General features: G+C 42.4%; 1 protein-coding gene across 1 annotated transcript in view; it reads left to right on the top strand.

The window, feature by feature from the left end:
• Positions 1–19,344, top strand: part of LOC126187975 (abl interactor 2) — a 63,062-nt gene that overhangs the window by 21,015 nt on the left and 22,703 nt on the right. The window contains exon 3 of the mRNA XM_049929362.1: positions 15,147–15,313. Within this exon, the coding sequence (XP_049785319.1) occupies positions 15,147–15,313 (167 nt within the window). The remainder of the gene's footprint in view (positions 1–15,146; positions 15,314–19,344) is intronic.

The raw sequence follows: 19,344 nt of genomic DNA, 5'->3' as shown, positions 1-19,344 counted from the left end.
AAAGTTAACGTGTTTTGTGCAATCTCACGGTTTAAAGTTTACGGCCCCTTTTTCTTCTGCAAAAACAACGTTACAGGACACATGTATCTGGACATGCTGCTAAACTGGCTCATGCCACAACTGGAGACCGACAGCGCCGACTTCATCTTTCAACAGGATGGTGCTCCACCGCACTTCCATCATGATGTTCGGCATTTCTTAAACAGGAGATTGGAAAACCGATGGATCGGTCGTGGTGGAGATCATGATCAGCAATTCATGTCATGGCCTCCACGCTCTCCCGACTTAACCCCATGCGATTTCTTTCTGTGGGGTTATGTGAAAGATTCAGTGTTTAAACCTCCTCTACCAACAAACGTGCCAGAACTGCGAGCTCGCATCAATGATGATGCTTTCGAACTCATTGATGGGGACATGCTGCGCCGAGTGTGGGAGGAACTTGATTATCGGCTTGATGTCTGCCGAATCACTAAAGGGGCACATATCGAACATTTGTGAATGCCTAAAAAAACTTTTTGAGTTTTTGTATGTGTGTGCAAAGCATTGTGAAAATATCTCAAATAATAAAGTTATTGTAGAGCTGTGAAATCGCTTGTCATTTGTAATAACCCTGTACATAAATAAAGGTAACTCATGTTACGTGAATTAAATATCCTATATCAGGAGAAGGCGTCCAGGAGGTAATTTATTTGAGACACCAAATTATCAGATACACTTATGTGAAGGACAGAATGGCATATAAGTTTCTATACTTTAATGTATTTTGTGACACTCTTAAAAAATTGGCATTTGGTAACTCAGGTTACACTTTTTGGGTTAGGTTGTAGCAATGTTTTTGTATTTATCATGCTTAAATTGTTTGCTTCTTAAAATATACCTAAAAAAGAAGAAGTTGTGTCCTTTAAAGTGATATATAAACCATAAAGAATTATTATAAATTTCATGATTTTTTCCTTACCTTGAAATTGATCAAATCTTCTGCATGAACAAACTCAACAGGGTCAACGGAGGTGTCTGATCGCACCCATTGGCAATGATCCGTAAGGGTCATAAGGGTACTGTTGTGTGGGGATAACGGAAACGTCCGATTTCACCTGTCTGTTTTGACCCATGACGTCACTAATATGACGGAAATGACCATTCACAACAACTCCCATTCTGCGCCTATGACGTCATTACATAAATATGACAACAAACACGAAAATAGATTGAAAAACCATCAAACTCACATTCCTCCAAAAATATAATGAAACTAATGGGACAAGCAGGGGAAATTGGGGGTTTTTGGGTGGGGACAAACTAAATATAAAAACACACCACTGAACCAAACGACAAAAAATGCTAAAATAACAAGACCCCACAACCTTCCCAAATTCCACAACACACAATATCCTCTGGAATCACTCACTTCCCTTGACCTATATAGCTCAACAGCATTTACCGATATCACATTATAAAACTCAACACTTTCACCACCACCACAATTATTGCTAAAAACATTTTTTGATACAGTGATCAATGCAGTATTATATTTTAACTAAAGTTCAGTCTTGATCACAACACTTATGTCTCAATAACATAGGTGACCAGTTTCGGTTATCTTTATCTAACCATCTTCAGAGCCATGGCTTCCTTGAAGGATGATAGGCGGAGCTCTCCTCAGCTGCTACGAAAACTGATAACTGATCAGTTGACTTCCTAGCAGCTGAGGAGAGCTGCTCCTACCATCCTCCAAGGAAGCCATGGGTTTGAAGATGGTTATATAAAGATAACTGAAACTGGTCACCTATGTTATTGAGACATAAGTGTTGTGATCAAGACTGAACTTTAGTTAAAATACAAATCACCAATACCAACAACCAAACAACTCACAACAAACAACAACTCGCCCTAATAAATCTCCAGCACTGCCCTCTAGGTCAGACACCACAATCTCTCTCTCTCTCTCTCTCTCTCTCTCTCTCTCTCTCTCTCTCTCTCTCTCTCACACACACACACACACACACACACACACACACACACACACACACCAACAACAACAACAACAACAAATAAAAAACTACAACTAAAAAAAAACTCCCAACCCACCCACAATCCAACCCCCCCTCCCTCCTCACCTTTCTCCACCCCCCAAAATCAAAGACCCCTAAACAAATAAAAACCAAAAACAATCTCAATCACACTCTACAACTCAATGTCAACTGTAACAAAAGAATCCTCCACAACAAAATCAGAATAAAACCACCACCCACCTACCTCCACAAATCTTAACAACAACTAACCCCTAACCCCCCCCCCCATCCCGAGCCGCAGCCACCACCCCCCCTGCAACACCTCACTAACCCACAAGCTTCAGCCTACACATCCTACTAACTGCCCTTAAAAAAAAAACCCTAAAAATACAATAGCCCTCAGGGACGCTCTTCCGCCAACAGTACTCATCTAAATGAGACTGAAGGTTAGAAGAGCGTCTCTTCCCCCCTCTCAATAGCTAACTTAATGGCCACCCAAAAACCCTCTGTGGTATTTGTACGGGCTCTGATATCATAATTTTTAAACTCAACACTGTAGTTCACTACTAAATGATTGTACCCCTGCTGACCCAACCCCCTATAAGAAGAAAATGCGTCTGAAACTAAAGAACTACCTTCTTCTATGAAATCCTCAATCAATTCCACTAATTCCCTTTTTGTCTGCCCCTCCAAAACCCTAAATACACATTCTGAGCCCCCCCCCCCCCCCCACCCTCACTCGATACCACAGCCACCCACACCCATAAACCAACCATAGACTTACCCCTCCCATACTTTCTCTTTCCAAAGTGCGACTCTTCCACTTCCACAACCACCCCAGGCCCACCCAACTTGCCCCTGCACTTAAGATATTCCGAACACATCTCACAACAAAAAGAAAACCAATCAAGCACTGTCCTCTCGCTCACACCCACCTCATGCGCACAGAAACTGTGAGAGGATTTATAACAAAAATGAAAAGTTATTAACACAATTTCTCGCGTGCCCAACCTAGACTTCTCGAACCAGGAACCTCACCTAATGGAGCGCCATAGGTTATCCCTCCACATGTAACCTTCCCTGGTCCAAGATGCCAGAACTTTCGTAAGTCGCATTTCTTCCCGAAACACAGAACACTTTTGACCACTTCAGCCAACAGTCCAAATAGCTGAAGGAACTTAATGAGGGACAAAGCACTGTCCCCCATCAGCGCACACAAACATGAACTTTTGATTTTGTCAGTCAGTCCATACCTACCAAAGACATAAACAAAGTAATTTAAAAAAATTCACACACGATGAACAGAAAACAACACTACAATAACTTAGGCATAATAAAAACTAAATAGTTAACTCACTGAAAAATATTCCTCTAACTGCACAGTCAACACCAAAACCACACACGTCAAAGGCTACAACGCATTTGAAACCAATACGCCACATAAAAAACGTGACCATATACACACCACCAGAGAGCACCACCAACCGCAACAAAACGCCATCTATACATGCACTACACATGCAAATTAAACTCAAAACACCACGTAACATGCAACCCATAAACACACCACCAGAGAGCACCACAGACCACATCAAAACGACACCTACAAACATGCCACTCTGCAATACTAAACTCCACGCTGTCGTGACGTCACATACCACAACAGGATTACGTCACGGGTCAAAGCCGACGGGTGGAATTGGACACTTCCGTTGACCCTAATCTCTCTTACCTATCTCAATAATTTCTTGTATTTCAAACAATAGACAATCCAGGATGGAATAATGGCAATGTTATGAAAAGGACAGTTGCTACTCAGCATATGGTCAAGAAACTGAGCCGCAGATAGGCAAAACAAATATATTGTCAAACAAAGCTGTCAGCCAAACAGGCCTTCATCAGAATTACACACACACACACACACACACACACACACACACACACACACACACACACACACGACCACAGAGACTGGCTGCCAAAACCAGACTGCAAGCAGCAGCACGTGATGGGAGAAACAAGCTGGATGGTGAGGGTGAGGAGGAGGCTGGGGCAGAGAGTGGGAGGGATAGCAGGGTAAGGGTGGGGAACAGAAAGTGCTTCTTGTGGGAGCTTGAGAGATGTAAACAGACTGTGGGTGCGTTGGTGGAATAGAGGGCTGTGTAGTGTTTTGAATAGGAACAGGGAAGGTGATAGGTGGGTATGGACAATGACTAATGAAGGTCAAGGCCAGGAGGGTTACGGGAACATAGGATACATTGTAGGGAGAGTTCCAACATGCAAAATTCAGAAAAGCGGGTGTTGGTGGGAACAGTCCAAATGGCACAGGCTCTGAAGCAGTCATTGAAATCAAGAATGTTATGTTGGGTGATGTGCTCAGCAACTGAGTGGGCCACCTGCTTCTTAGACATAGTTTGTCGGTGGCAATTAATGTGGAGGGACAGCTTGTTGGTTGTCATATCCACATAGAATGCCGAACAGTGGTTGCAGATAAGCTTGTAGATCACATAACTGGTGTCACAGGTAGCCGTGCCTTTGGAATAGTCAATGCTTGTGACTGGACTGGAGTAGGTGGTGGTTAGAGGATGTATAGGACAGACCTTGCATCTAGGTCTATTGTAGAGATATGGACTATGAGATAAGGAGTTGAGTGTGGGGGTTTTGTAGGGATACACAAGAATATTGTGTGGGTTCGATGTATGGCGGAATACCACTGTGGGTTGGGTGGGCAGGATAGTGGGTAGGACATACCTCATTTCATGGCGCGACGACAGTAGCCAAGGTGGAGAATGTGATTCAGTTGCTCCAGTCTTGGGTGGTACTGAGTCGCAAAGCGAATATCCCTCAGTCGCTGGAAGGTGGGACTTCAGAATGTGGTCTGTGACTGGAGAGATAAGGTTAGGGAGATCTGTTTTTGTACAAGGTTGGGAGGATAATTACGGTCTCTGAAGGCCAGTGTGAGACCCTTGGTTTATTTCGAGAGAGACTGCTCATCAATATGGATGCAATGGCCACATTTGGCTAGGCTGTATGGAAGGGACTTCTTGGTATGGAATGGGCGGCGACTGTCACAGTGGAGTTATTGGTAGTGGTTGGCAGGTTTGATATGAATGAAGGCACTGATTTAGCCATCTTTGAGGTGGAGGTCAACGTGGAGGAAGGTGGCTTGTTGGGTTAAGGAGGACCAGGTGAAGCAAATGGGGGAGAAGGTGTTGAGGTTCTGGAGGAATGTGGATACGGTGTCCTCAATCTCGAACCACAACATGAAGATATCAGTGAATCTGAAACAGGTGAGGGTTTGGGATGCTGGGTGATTAGAAAGGATTCATCTAGATGGCCCACAAGTAGGTAGGCATAGCATGGTGCAATGCTGGTGCCTATAGCTGTACCCAAGATTTGTTCGCAGGTGATGCCTTCAGAGGAGAAGTAATTGTACATGAGGATATACGGTCATGGCCTGGAGGTTACAGGTTTGGAATGCATCGAGCATTGAGAAAGGTACTGTTAAATAGTGGCAAGGCCATAGGAGTGGGGCTGTTAGTATAAAGGGAGGTGGCATCAGTAGTGATGAGCAGGGCATCATATGGTAAAGGAACAGGAAATGTGGAGAGTCAGTGGAGGAAATGAGTGGTATCTTTTATTAGGTGGGTAGGTTGCAGACGATAGGCTGAAGGTGTTGGCTATGAGAGCAGAGATTCTCTCATTGGGGGCAAATTATTAATTGGCCACAATGGAGCATCCTGGGTGGTTAGGTTCATGGACTTTAGGAAGCATGTAGAAGGTAGGAATCTGGGGGGTGTTACACATGGGGTCACTGTGGCAGGGTTTGTAGGTGGATGAATGTGACAACTGGCAGAGTCCTTTTGCCAGGTAACCCATGCTGTTCAAAACAGTAGTGGTATAGCCTTTGTCAGCAGGTAGTATTATAAGGTCAGGACCAGTTTTTAAGTGGTGGGTTATTGTTCTTTATGCGGGTGAAAGGTTAACTTGCATGTTGTGGTATTTGGAGAATGATGGTGATGCAAGATTCAAGGTTAAGAAATTCTGGAAAGTTAACATGGGATGATTTGCGGGCAGTGGGATGGATCATGTTTGGATGGGAGATTTAGTTGAGTCAGGGAGGGTTCAACATTGGCCTCGGTTGAGACTGATTCGTAGAGTTGGTTGTGAAAAAGTGTTTCCACTCCAGGGACTGCGAGAAGGTCTTTAACAAGTCCTGTGTGATTGAATTTGAAAGTGGGGCAAAAGGTGAGGCCTTTGGAAAGGACTGATACTTCTGTGGGGCTAAGACTTTTGGAGGAAAAGTTCATGACGGTGTTTCGAGTCTGTTTAGCTTCTGGATTCTATATGGCGGTGCAAGGGAGTTCTTGAGGGTGGGATAAATTTAGTAAATCTGCAAGGCAGAATTTGTCAGCTGTGGGGGATGTGGGAGAAGTGTGGAGGTTGTTATGAAGGTTGGGGGTAGTGGTAGTCGAATGTAGGAGTAGGAAGTGAGCAGGGTGGAGAGTATTTTTGAGGTGGTGGTGGTGGTGGTGTGCATGCTGCTCTAGTTCCTGGAGGGCAAGACTTTGAATGTGTTATATGGGATCTGGGCATTTGGGATTGTATAGCAGGAGAATTTTACAGATGGAGACGAGGTATTGCAAGGATGTTTGTGCCTGATTGAGGTGGTTCTGCAGGACTGTGTTATTGAAGGTTAAGGATGGGGGAGCTGAACAGGTGGAGATCATTGTGGAAGGAAGGGTGGCAGCTGGAGATGGGTACTTTTATTGTAAGGCCATCTGGGGGGATTTGATGAGCCAAGCAATAATGCAAGAACAGTATGTAAGAATGGGTTCCAGCTAGGGATAAGGAAACTTTTCTATTGACACAGATGGAAGGAGCAAGGATTCATGGTGGGGGATAAAAATACATAAATAACATAAATACATCAAAAAAAAATTCCCAAAAATAGACCAAAATCACAAAAAGGATGAAGTGGATAAAGTATGGAGCAGCAAGATGAAATCTGAGATAGTGGGCCGATAGTGAAAGGCGAAGACCAACTGCAGTTGACGTGAAAGCACTATGTGATCAAAGAAAAAAATAAATAAAAAGATAGTAAAGTGGGTTGCATGTCTATGGGTGGGTAAGTGTGAAGAAGGGGGACGACAGATGGGATTGGCCTGTGTGAAGTTAGTATGTAAGAACTGGAATTGAGAGGAGAAGGAGTAGGGGGGCAGGGGAGGGGGAAAGGTTTGGTAGGGTGAGATACAAGTTCATGTGGCCTAGGAAGATACAGAAAATAACATGTGAAAATAAGTGAAAGTGCCACAGGAAGAGTGATTTGAAGGTCTAGGATTAATGATACCAGTGAGAGTAATATGAGGCATGAGATGCTGCAACAAAATTCAGTGCGGTCCAGTAGCCATCAGGTGCACGCTCATGAGACAGTTGATACAGTGTGGCTCGTAAGTAGTGGTGTGCAGTGCAGTTTGGAAGGTGACAAATGACACATGGGAAAGGAGAAAAAGGAGGACAGACACTGAGTATAGTAAAGCATTAGAAAATAGTAAAAAGGAAAAATAGTACTGGGTTACAAGATGGAAGGAAAGCTGTCAGGCAAAATCAAACAATGGAGAACCCAGGCTGGAATAATGACAATGTTCTGAAAAGGATAGTTGTTACTCACCATATAAAAGAGATGCAGAGTCGCAGATAGACCCAACAAAATGCATGTCAAACAACGCAATCGCCCAAACAGGCCTTCATCAGAATTAGACAATATTCACACACACACACACACACACACACACACACACACACACACTCAAATGCAATTCATACACACATGGCTACAGTCTCTGACAGCCAAGGCCAGATTGTAAGCAGCAGTGCATGATGGAAGAGGCAAAGTGAGTGGTGGGGGTAAGGAGGAGGCTGGGGCAGAGAATGGGGGGCATAGCAAGATAGTAGTGGCAGATTGTAAATTGCTGCTTATGAGAGCATACAGTATGAGGAGGGGAGAGGGTAGGGCAGGTAGGCAGTTGGGAGGCTAGATGGTGGGCAGGAGGGGGGGCAGTGGAAAAGGAAAGAAATAGAAAGGCTGTGAGTGCGTTAGTGGAGTAGAGGGCTGTGTAGTGCTGGAATGGGGACAGGGAAGGACATAGGTGGATAAATGACAAATGACTGATGAAGATTTAGGCCAGGATGGTTACAGGAAGACAGGATATGTTGTAGGGAGAGTTCCTACCTGTGCAGTTCAGAAAAGCTTGTGTTGGTGGGAAGCATACACATGGTGCAGGTTGTGCAGTCCCAGATTCCTGGATCCCATATCACACATTGTAACTCTTGCCCTCCAGGAACTAGAGCAGCATGCAGAACGCCACCTCAAAAATCTCTCCACCCTGTTCTCTTCCTACTCCCGCATTGGACCACCACTACCCACCACCTCTACCACAACCTCCAAACCTCCCACACGTCCCGTCATAGCTGACAAACCCTGCCTTGCAGAACCACTACATTTACCCCACCCTCTAAAACTCCCTTCCATTGCCATACAGAATCCAAAACCTTAACAGACCTGAAAACAGTGATGAACCTTTCCTCCAAAAGCCTTAGACCCACAAAAGTATCAGTCCATTCCAAAGGCATCACCTTTTGCCCCACTCCCAAATTCAGTCACATAGCACATGTTTAAAACCTTCTCTCCTTCTCCTGGTCCCTAGAAACACTTCAATAACCCTATCTATCAGTCTTGAACGAAGACCTTAGTGTTGCTCCCTTCCTGACTCGGTTCACTTCCACATCCAACTGTAAGCCAACCCCAACGCCCTAAATTACCTGCTGTTAACTTCCAAGAATTTTGTGATCTCATACCTTGCATCACCATCATTCTCCAAATACTACAGCATGTGAGCTAAACTTACATCCGCAGAAAGAACAGCAATCCACCATCTAAAAACTGACCCCAATCTTATAATACTACATCACTGTTGTTTTGAACTGCAAGGATTACCAGGCAGAAGGACTCCACCAGCTGTCACATTCATCCAGCTACAAACCCTGCCACAAAGACCCCATTCCAGAAATCCAACAGGATCTCCTGTCTCTCCTCAAATCCTTAGGTTCATTGCTGAACCTCCCCTTGGAGTCCATCTCTCTTCTTACCCTAGCACTCGTAGCACACCTACCTTCTAAATGTTTCCTGAAGTCCTTAAATCCAACCATCCAGGGTGTCCCATTGAGGTCGGTTACTGTGTCCCCACTGAGAGAATCTCTGCTCTCATAGATCAATACCTTCAGCTTGTTAACTGCAACCTAGCCACCTACATAAAAGATACCAACCACGTGCTCCACCGACTCTCCACAGTTCCTGTTCCTTAACTACATGGTGCCCTACTTGTCACTATTGATGCCCTTCCTTTACACCAGGGCTTCACAACATACGTGCTCGCGGAGCAAGCTGTGAGCAGCAAGGCGTGAGCACGGAGCAGCGCGAGCACGCTACCCCCGCTACCGGACCAGAGCGGAGAGTGGGGAGAATCACGTGGGGCACACAACAGCTGCCGCCAGTCAATGTAAATCCGCGGCCACCTGCAGGGATATCACTCACGAATTATTACTGTGACAAATGAAACAAATAAAGGAGAATGTACACGTGCCACATAATTTTATTAGCTTAGTGTATGCCTCTACATTCGTATTAATTTGTGAACTGTTACACAATAAAAGGTGTCACTGAAGTGTGGGATTCCCTGTTATCTTGTACTTTTTGCCCTTTACAATTGCGTCTGTGTTCGGAGTAATTGTTCTTGTGCATCGTAGGCGCAGCGTGCAGTTTAAATTTCGTTCAGACAATGTGTTTCTCAGGCGCGTCTTGTTACATTTCATTGCAGAGAACAGTTATTCACAAACATACATGGAACTGAACATTGATATTATTGTAGCCGCCAGTTTGTGCAAATGAGGAAATCTATCCTGAGGGAAGTGTCTGTAAAATCCCAAAATGTTTTTCTTGTTCTGAAATTTGTCTCTGTATTCTCTGTCACATTGCAGGTCAATAATTTCTAGTTGCAGCTCAGGACGAATCTCTTCAGTATTCGCTGAATATGGAGAGGAGAACGGATCAGACTCACTGTCTAGTGCTGTCATATCTTGAAAGCATTGATCAAATTCTTCCTTAAGGGCAACTAAACTACGTGAATAACGTTCACAGTCTTTGTGAACATCTTGCTTGGATGATAATTTAGGAAAATGAGCTAGATTTCCTGTTTCCAGCTGTCAATTTCATTTTAAAAGCTCGTATTCGATCTATGAAATGAGTAATTAGCAGATCTTTACCGTGTAGTGAAATGTTCAAAGCATTCAGATGGCTAGTTAAATCTGCTAAGAACGCGAGGTCACATTTCCATGAAGGCTCTTTCAATTCAGGAACACACATGTTATTTATTTCCATGAACATATTGTATCTCATCTAATAGGCAAAAATTCGATTTAATAATTCGCCACGACTAAGCCAGCGGATCTCTCTGTAATAATGCAGGCTATCATACTGGCTTTCTACATCCTCAAGAAAGCTTTTAAATTGTCTGTGTTGTAGCCCATGCGTCCTTATATAATTGGTTGTACGAACAACATCACTCATTACATTTTTTAGAGTGATACTCTTTGCACATAAGTTTTCCTGGTGGATCACACAGTGAATGCCCCTTATTTCATTCGGCACGGTCAGTTTTTGCATTTTCTCCTTCAACAGTGCAACAAAACCCAATTTTTTCCCTGTCATCACTGGTGCACCATCTGTAGACACTGAAACTAAAGAATTCCATGACAATCCTATATTTTCAACACTTTCTTCAATACTACTTAAAATATCACCTCCGGTTGTAGTGTTCTTCATGGCTACTACATCGAGGAGCTCCTTCCTCACCTGAAGATCTCTATTAACACCTCTAATAAATATGGAAAACTGCGCTGTTCCAGTGATATCAACACTTTCGTCCAGAGCTAGAGAATACGCCATAAAATCTTTATAGATATTTGCAAGCTGGCTCTGGACGTCGTCTGCCATGTCCTGTATGCGATGCATAATGGTCATGACAGATAATGGCACAATCCGAAACTGTTCAACTTGAGATGGACACAAATGTTCCGCTGCAACTACCAAACATCTTTTATTAAATCGTCATTAGTGAAGGGGCGCAGGGATTTTGCTAAAAACAAAGCAATTTTGTAGCTCACTCTGAGAGCTGCCTCAGTTGATTTTCCTTCGTCATCCAGATCTTCTTTGGATAGCTTCCTTTTAAGTTTAATAACTTCCTGTGCACGATCTGGTCCATCACATTTTCCACTTCCGTAGTCTTTCACGTGGTACAACATATAATGTCGCTGCAAATTAAATTTCCTAAAAGAATTCAGCGTTTTGTGACATACTAAACATTTTGCAACACCATCTTTTTTCTGTAAACAGATACAATTCCTCCCAATGGGGGTTGAACTGCGAAAGCATGGTTGGGGTTACACAACGGCGACTTGACATGATTCTTAACCAGCGGAGTGACTGTTAGAGCTGATCGTAGTACTTTTAACATTACACAGTTGGCGCGAATTCAATAGGCACGCTGCGTCCTATTCATACGTGCGCGCGCATTTCCCCTCCCTCCCTACTCCGCGACCTTGCACCTGCTTGCGAGCACGTGCCTGAGCAGACGCGAATACTCGCGCTCAAAACCAGCCAGTTGTTAAGCCCTGCTTTACACTAACATCCCTAATGCCCATAGACTTGCTACTATTGAACACTATCTTACCCAGTATCCCCTAATCTCCATGACCAACTACATCCTCAAGCAAAATTTCTTCTCACTTGAAGGCATCACCTACAAGCAAATCTGGGGTACAGCATGGCACCATCCTATGCCCACCTACTCATGAATCATCTAGAGGAATCTCTTCTAACCACCCAAACCTCTAAACTCTGGTTAGAGTATGAGGACACCCTACTCACATTCCTCCAGAACCTCAACACCATCTCCCCCATTTGCTTCACTTGGTCCTCCTCAACCCAACAAGCCACCTTCCTCGATGTTGACCTCCACCTCAAAGATGGCTGCATCAGTACCTCCATTCATATCATACCTACCAACCACCAGCAGTACCTCCACTGTGACAGCTGTCACCCGATCCATACCAAGAAGTCCCTTTCATTCAGCCTAGCCACCTGTGGCCATTGCATCCAAGGGTCTCACTGAGGCCTTCACAGACCGTATTTATCCTCCCAACCTTGTACAAAAACAGATCTCCCATGCCTTATCTTTCCAGTCGCCCACCACCTCCCAAAGTCCCACCTTCCAGCCACAGAAGAGCATTCCCCTTGTGACTCAGTACCACTAAGTACTGGAGCAACTGAATCACATTGTCCACTAGTGCTTTGGCTACCTGTCGTCAAATCCTGAAATGATGGATGTCCTAGCCACTTCCCTGCCCACTCAACCCACAATGGTATTCCGCCGCACACCGAACCCACACAATATCCTATCCCTACACAACCCTTGCTCCCAAATCCTTGCCTCATGGACGATGTCTCTTTAATAGACCTAGATGCTGTTCCATACATATTCACCATTGCGTGCTCCAGTCCAGTCACACGCATTACTGATCCCATGAAAGGCAGGGCTACTGATGATACCAGTCATGTGATCTACAAGTTAAGCTGTAGCCAGTGGTTGCTGTATTCTATGCGAATATGACAACCAACAAGCTGTCTGCCTGAATGAATGTTCACTGACAGAATGTGGCTAAGAAGCAGCTGGACCACTCAAGTGCTGAGCGTGCTGCTGAAGACGATGTTCTTGATTTCAGTGACTGCTACAAAGTCTGTGCCACCTAGATCCTTCCCACCAACACCAGCTTTTCTGAGTTACTCAGGTGGGAACTCTTCCTACAATGTGTCCTATGTTCCCATAACTTTCCTGGCCTCAATCTTCATTAGTCTTTCTCCTTTACCCACATATCCCCTTCCCTGTTCCCATTCCATCTCTTACTCATTATATTCTGCCTCCTGTATTACTCCAAAATGAGTTTTTGTTGATAACACTGTACCAACCTGATCACAAGTCCTGTCCTTCCTGCCACTGCACTTCACTAATTCTCACTATATCTAACTTCAGCTATCCATTTACCTTTTTAAACCGTCGAACCTGCCTATCTCATTAAGAGCTCAAATATTCCACTCACTGAATCACAGAATGCTAGCTTTGATGACGACATCCTCCTGACCAGTCCCCACCCAGAGACTGGAATTGGGGACTATTTTACTTGCAGAATGTTATACCATAGCAGATTCTGTCATCATTAAGCCATACATTAGAGTTGCTTGCCTACAGGGGGAAAGAAGCTATAATTTCTTCTTGCTTTCAACCATTTACAGTACCAGCAGAATGAGCCAGATCAGTAAGTCATCCATACTGTTGTCTCTGCAGCTACTGAAAGGCTGCTGCACCTCTTCAGGAACTGTGGTTTAGTCTGGTCTCTCCGTAGATACACCTCCACTGTGCCTACAGTACAGTTGTATGTATTGTTGAATAAGCAAGCCACCCACCACCCACCCCAGCAAGGTCGGTGGTGCAAAGGAAGGAAGAAGTAATGTAGAGAAACTACAGAATTCTAAGATGCTAGGGTTGATATTAAATTTGACCCTTTTTTATCTGTGTTTAAATTTGTGTGTGTATTTTTTTGTATTATAGAATCATTCTTATATTGTCTTCATAATGGAATGTTAAATAAGAAAATTATTCTTATTTTGTAATAAAACATTTTTGATTAGGGTTCAACTTAGCCTAAATAGAAGGATTGTTTTTGTTCAATGGATGAAATATTATATTTAGCACTTTCTCTTCTTTCACAACAAAAAATGGTAGAAAACAGACATATTATATTCTTTTTCAGTGTTTTACTGGGTTAGTATATATACAGGGTGGAACATTTTAATCCATAATGGGGAATAACTTGGTACATAAATGAGATACAGCAAAATGTATCAGGTAAAAGTTGTAGGTGGCAAAGAGGGTCATACATTGCTGCTAATGGCCATGGCCTTGAACTTGATTTCTGAGGGGATTTGAAGTTCGAAGCTTTTTTTTAAGTCAGAGCCTTAGTATTTGATTTAAAATTTGAAAAGAACGGCAAATTTTACGTATAAAATGATGCTTTATTCAAGGTCAGGCAAGTTTCTGTGAATGGGAAATAAGCAAAGAATGTTTTTAGTTCTAGAAGCATTAACTCAAGAATAGAGAAGAGATGCAGCAAAATACAATATTACGTACAAATTGGAGGGGGCATAAGGAGTCACATACCATTACTAGTAACCATGATCTCAAGTTAATTATCGAAGGTCATCCGAAGGTTGAGTTTTGTTTAATGGAAACCTCTATTTGTGAAGTTGAAGTTGGATTTGGAAAGAGCAAAGAGAGATTTGAAGTTTTAGTTCTAATTAACATGTTTATTGGCAAAAATAAATTCATGACAACATGTAAATGTTGTTTTGACTTTGCAAGACAGAACATACAAAAATAAAACGTAGATCATTGATTTATAAGTCCTTGAGTGAGTCCCCTCACTTCTCATTCCTTGGAATGTCCTTTCCAATTTGGGTCTAACATTGTATTGTGCTGTATCCCTCCTTTATTCTGAGTTAGTCCCTACTAGAAGTAAAAACACATTTCCTTATTTGACCTTCATGAAACCTTGCCATGACCTTGAATAATACATTATTTGATACGTAAAATTAGGCGCTCTTTTCAAGTCTTAAATCAAATATTAGGGTTCCTATCTTTAAAGTAATTAAAAAAAAACAACTCCAAATCACCTTGAAAATCACATTGAAGGTCAGAGCCATTCGTAGCAATGTGTGACCCTCTTTGCTGCCTACATCTTTATCTACAATAATTTGTTGTATCTCTTTTCTATCCTGAGTTATTTCCCATTATGGATTACCCTGTATATTTTTTACATTATACCGTGATAATGTGTGTCATATGTATTTCTTGTGGTATTGAGAACAGATTCCTCAGTTTCAGACTTTAATTTTACAAGTGTTTTGTTCCATTTTATCATTATTGTTTTATTTTATCACATGTTTTCATGTTTCCTGTCCAGTAAATATGGATGCCAACCGAGAATCTGGATTAGGTAGTGACTCCGACAACATGGCTGATCTTGCAGCTTTACTGCAAACGGAAATTCCAGAGGGCCGCAGTAGCCTTGCTGATAGCCACACAAATCTGGAGAGAGTTGCTGAATACTGTGAGGCTAACTACTTTCAGGTACTTGTAATTGTCCTCTAAGATCAGAAAATATTTTTTTGACACTACATGTAAATACTTAGTCATAAAATATTCCCAATTTTAATTTATTGTTTACATTAAATATTCATTATTTAGGAAGTAAGTCATTCATTAGGTTTTTTGAAAGCATGATACACTTACAGTTTTATCAACTGCTGTTTCCATTGTGGACAGAGCTGTTGGTATCCATTTGATTTACAGAATAGAAGCATGCTATGAATGTGATTAATTGCTACATATTCTCTTGCTAATGAGAAAGTGGTTGAATTACCGATCTTGAACCACTGGAGTTCTTCCACAATTATTGATCCACGTTTCTTGGATTAAAATGCTCTGGTCACTAGTTAAGTAGTAATTTCACTGACACATTTCTCAACATTAATTATCTGTGGGAAACTTTGCTGAGTTCTAGTCAGTAACAGATTAATAAAAATATTAGCATATTGTTACATAACAAATGAAAAAACATACAGATATGGTTTATGCGTATACATCACATGGTTCAACAGGTGGTGACCTTTGGCCAAGATAAAGATCAGAAATAATGAAAAGTACATGTGTGAGTTATTGCAATGTCAGTACAGAAAGGTATTAAAAACAGAATAATGGAAAATGGCTATTCGTAGTGTAAAGCTCTGTAAAAGATATGCAGATATGAAAATAATATTGTGTGTGGATTGCAATATAAAATAGGAAGTTGCACAAAAACTAATGTTCAGTGGCTATGCTGAAAGATAGCACACTCACATAATAAAATGTATAAAATTGAACATCATTCATCTTTTATCAGCTGGATCAGTGGTGCTCTAAGAAATTTGAAGAAGAGAAAAAGTCATGTGAACACTGAACCAAAGACTGAACAGAGACAGGGGATATGCCATTACCAATTTATGAATATAATTTAATGATCTAACAGAGAAAACAACCAATTTTTGGTAATACATTGTAATTGGATAGATGAAAAATCTACTCGTGAAGCAGCGGCAGAAAACGCACGTAAAAGGAGGGTATAATTATGTTAGCTTTTGGAGCTAGTGGCTCATTCTTCCGCCAGAAGCGGAAGGGGGAGGAATAGGGGGCAAAGGAAAAGGACTGGAGAGGTCTAGGATAAGGGGTAGATTTTGGAAAAGTTGCCCAGAACTGCGGGTCAGGGGAGACTTACCGGACAGGGTGAGAAGGTTGCATAATTATAATCTCTTGTTATGTGCATGTTCTGCTGCTACTTGCTGAGTAATCTAATGACTTGTAATGTTGTTGATTGGTTGCGTAAACTGACATATGCCTGGGAGAGTGGTGTGCTAACCACAGGCCCATCCATATCCGCATCCACTGATGCCTGTGGGCTGAGGATGACATGGTGGCCGGTTAGTACCGTTGGGCCATCGTGGCCTGTTTGGTCAGAGTTTAGTTTTTAATGCTATTAATACAAATAAACTGCATATTTTTAACGTGAATCTTCAGTTTACTAAATCTCTATTAATAGTCATTCTCAGAAGATTCTTGGCGTGGTGGTTTGTGGGAGTAGCTGTTGTGGTAGAAGCTGGAAGATAGTGTAAGACTTTGGACAGATATTCACTTCTTTATCGCTGCCAGCCTTAGCTGTGTACTGTGCAAAAAGTATTTTCGTTGAACATATTAATAATCATCCATGGAAGCACTATTCCATGTGTGTTCGTGTTCTGTCTTAACTGTTACTGATTGCAACATTTACTTCTATTCCCACTAACATTTACAGAAAAAGTCATTAGTAACTTGAAGCAGAGGGTGTGAAGAATTCTTTTTTCCTTACCCACCTAAAGCTAGGCATTTTATAGCCCTGTGTGGTTTGGGAAAACTTTATTTTTGAAATGGAGTCTAAATATTGGTTAACTGCAAATTTCATTAGAGCATTAAAAGTGTAAATGATTGTTGTATCATTTTAATGTAACATAATATTTTTAATAGTGGTCGACTAGAAATGATGTACAACAATGCCTAAGGCGTACGTTTGACGTTAAACAAACTGTACTACTCAGTGTGCATGGGTGTAAAGGTGTGGTACTGTTAGTTACATAAGCCCATCCGTCATGGCAGGGTCATATTGTATCGGATGGGGAAAATCAGTTTTCAATTGTCCTGAGGGCATAAACTGCATGAAAAACATCAATCAAAATCAAATCGGATAATTAATTTCCGTGTGGCTGGTGCAAAACATGTTCAATATTCTGTCCACCATTTTCTTCAACAAACTGAAATCAAGAAACAGCATGTACCACAACTGATCAAAGTGTTTCCAGGGGCATGTTCAGAATGTGTTACGCAATGTGTGCCATCACTGCAGCTAAGTTTGCAATCGGAACACTGAATACAACATCTTTCAGATAGCCCCACAGCCAGAAGTCACATAAATTAAGATCAGGTGATCAGGATGGCCAGGCTGTAGGAAAATGGCAGCTGATAATTCTAGCATTTCCAAAATGACGCTTCAGCAGCTGCTTACCTGGATTTGCAATGTGCGGAGGTGCGCTATCTTGCATAAAAATGATCCCATCCACACATCCACGCTGTTAGAGAGCTGGAATGATGTGGTTGCACTAAAGACACTCATAGCGCTTACCAGTGACAATTCAGGTAATAGGGCCGGAAGCCTGTCTCTTCGAAAAAATATGATCCTGTGATAAATGATGCTGTAAACCTGTGCGACACAGTGACCTTTACAGGATGAAGTGGTACTGGTTGATTTGCGGGTGGATTTTCTGTTGCCCATATTCAACAGTTCTATGTATTGAAGTATCCTGTCAGATGGAAGTGGGCTTAATGTGTTCACAAAATCTTTCACGGCCAATCATTGTCCTTTTCCATGCGAGCAAGGAATTCTAAAGCAAAGGTCTCTCTTGCTGGCAGGTGAACAGGAAGCAACTCGTGCACATTAGTAATTTTGAATGGATAGCAAAGGATGATGTTTCGTAGGATTTTACGCACCATGCTCACAGGTATGTCCAATGTTTGGGCAATTCTCTGTGCACTACACGTTTGCACACCACCACTCGTCTCCTCCTGCATTGCTGTGGCCACTGATTCCACTGACGACGAATCAATTCGTTTTCTCCCTCTACCACGTTGCACAGCAAAAGAACCCGTCTTTTCAAATTTCTGAATCATTTCTCCAGACCCACGGCAGTCATCGGGCCAGTGCCTTTATTATTATTTTTTTTCAAACCCTTCAGTGTCCTGAAAATCAGATATCTTTATGCTACGCCCACATATCAGCTTGTATTAACTGTACACGCCCCTGTTAAATGTTTGCTTGCAGTCATGTTGATTTCATCATTCTCTCAATCAAAAGATCTGTTTTCAGAGGCTCTAGTTCCCTTGCGGCTAACTTTTCCTGGTAATTTATATGTCTGTTCCCAGAGTGAGACTTCCATTCTGTAGTGGAGTGCGTGCTGATACGAAACTTCCTTAAAGCTGCGTGCCGGACTGAGACTCGAACTTGGGACCTTCGCCTTTTGTGGGCAAGTGCTCTGCCAACTGATGACTCACAATCCATCCAGACAGCTTTACTTTTCTGTGAGCATTTAAAATAGGTTCAACATAGTTCATGTTTACACTGCACACAAAAGCCGATTCCTGCACAGTAAACAACCAACTCCACACATTAAGTGCCATTTGTGGAAGTGGTTAAATTCAAGTAGTAATGTCTACCAACAGGGTCACTTGACTGGACTATAAATGAGGCGCTCAGATCTGCAAGACCTACAGCACACTGCTGTCTATCCCACACTGAAGTGAACATCAGAGAAACCAGTGATATAGCTTTTTTGTGAATTATCATGTTTACAATGTTGGGACTACAGCACAGATGAACCTGACTCACCATAAGATCACTAGTTTTCACAAGCATGAATAAATGCTGCAGTCTCACAATTGATGGTGATGTGCTTTAGGCCATTATGATTCTCACAAGGGAAACTCCCCATCACCTCCCCCCCTCCCCCCTCCCTCCCTCCTCCCTCCCACCCTTCCCCCCT

Source organism: Schistocerca cancellata, chromosome 5 (assembly GCF_023864275.1).
Source record: "Schistocerca cancellata isolate TAMUIC-IGC-003103 chromosome 5, iqSchCanc2.1, whole genome shotgun sequence".
Lineage (NCBI taxonomy): Eukaryota > Metazoa > Arthropoda > Insecta > Orthoptera > Acrididae > Schistocerca > Schistocerca cancellata.
The sequence above is the reverse complement of the archived record's forward strand: the minus strand, read 5'-3'. Positions and strand labels throughout refer to the sequence as shown.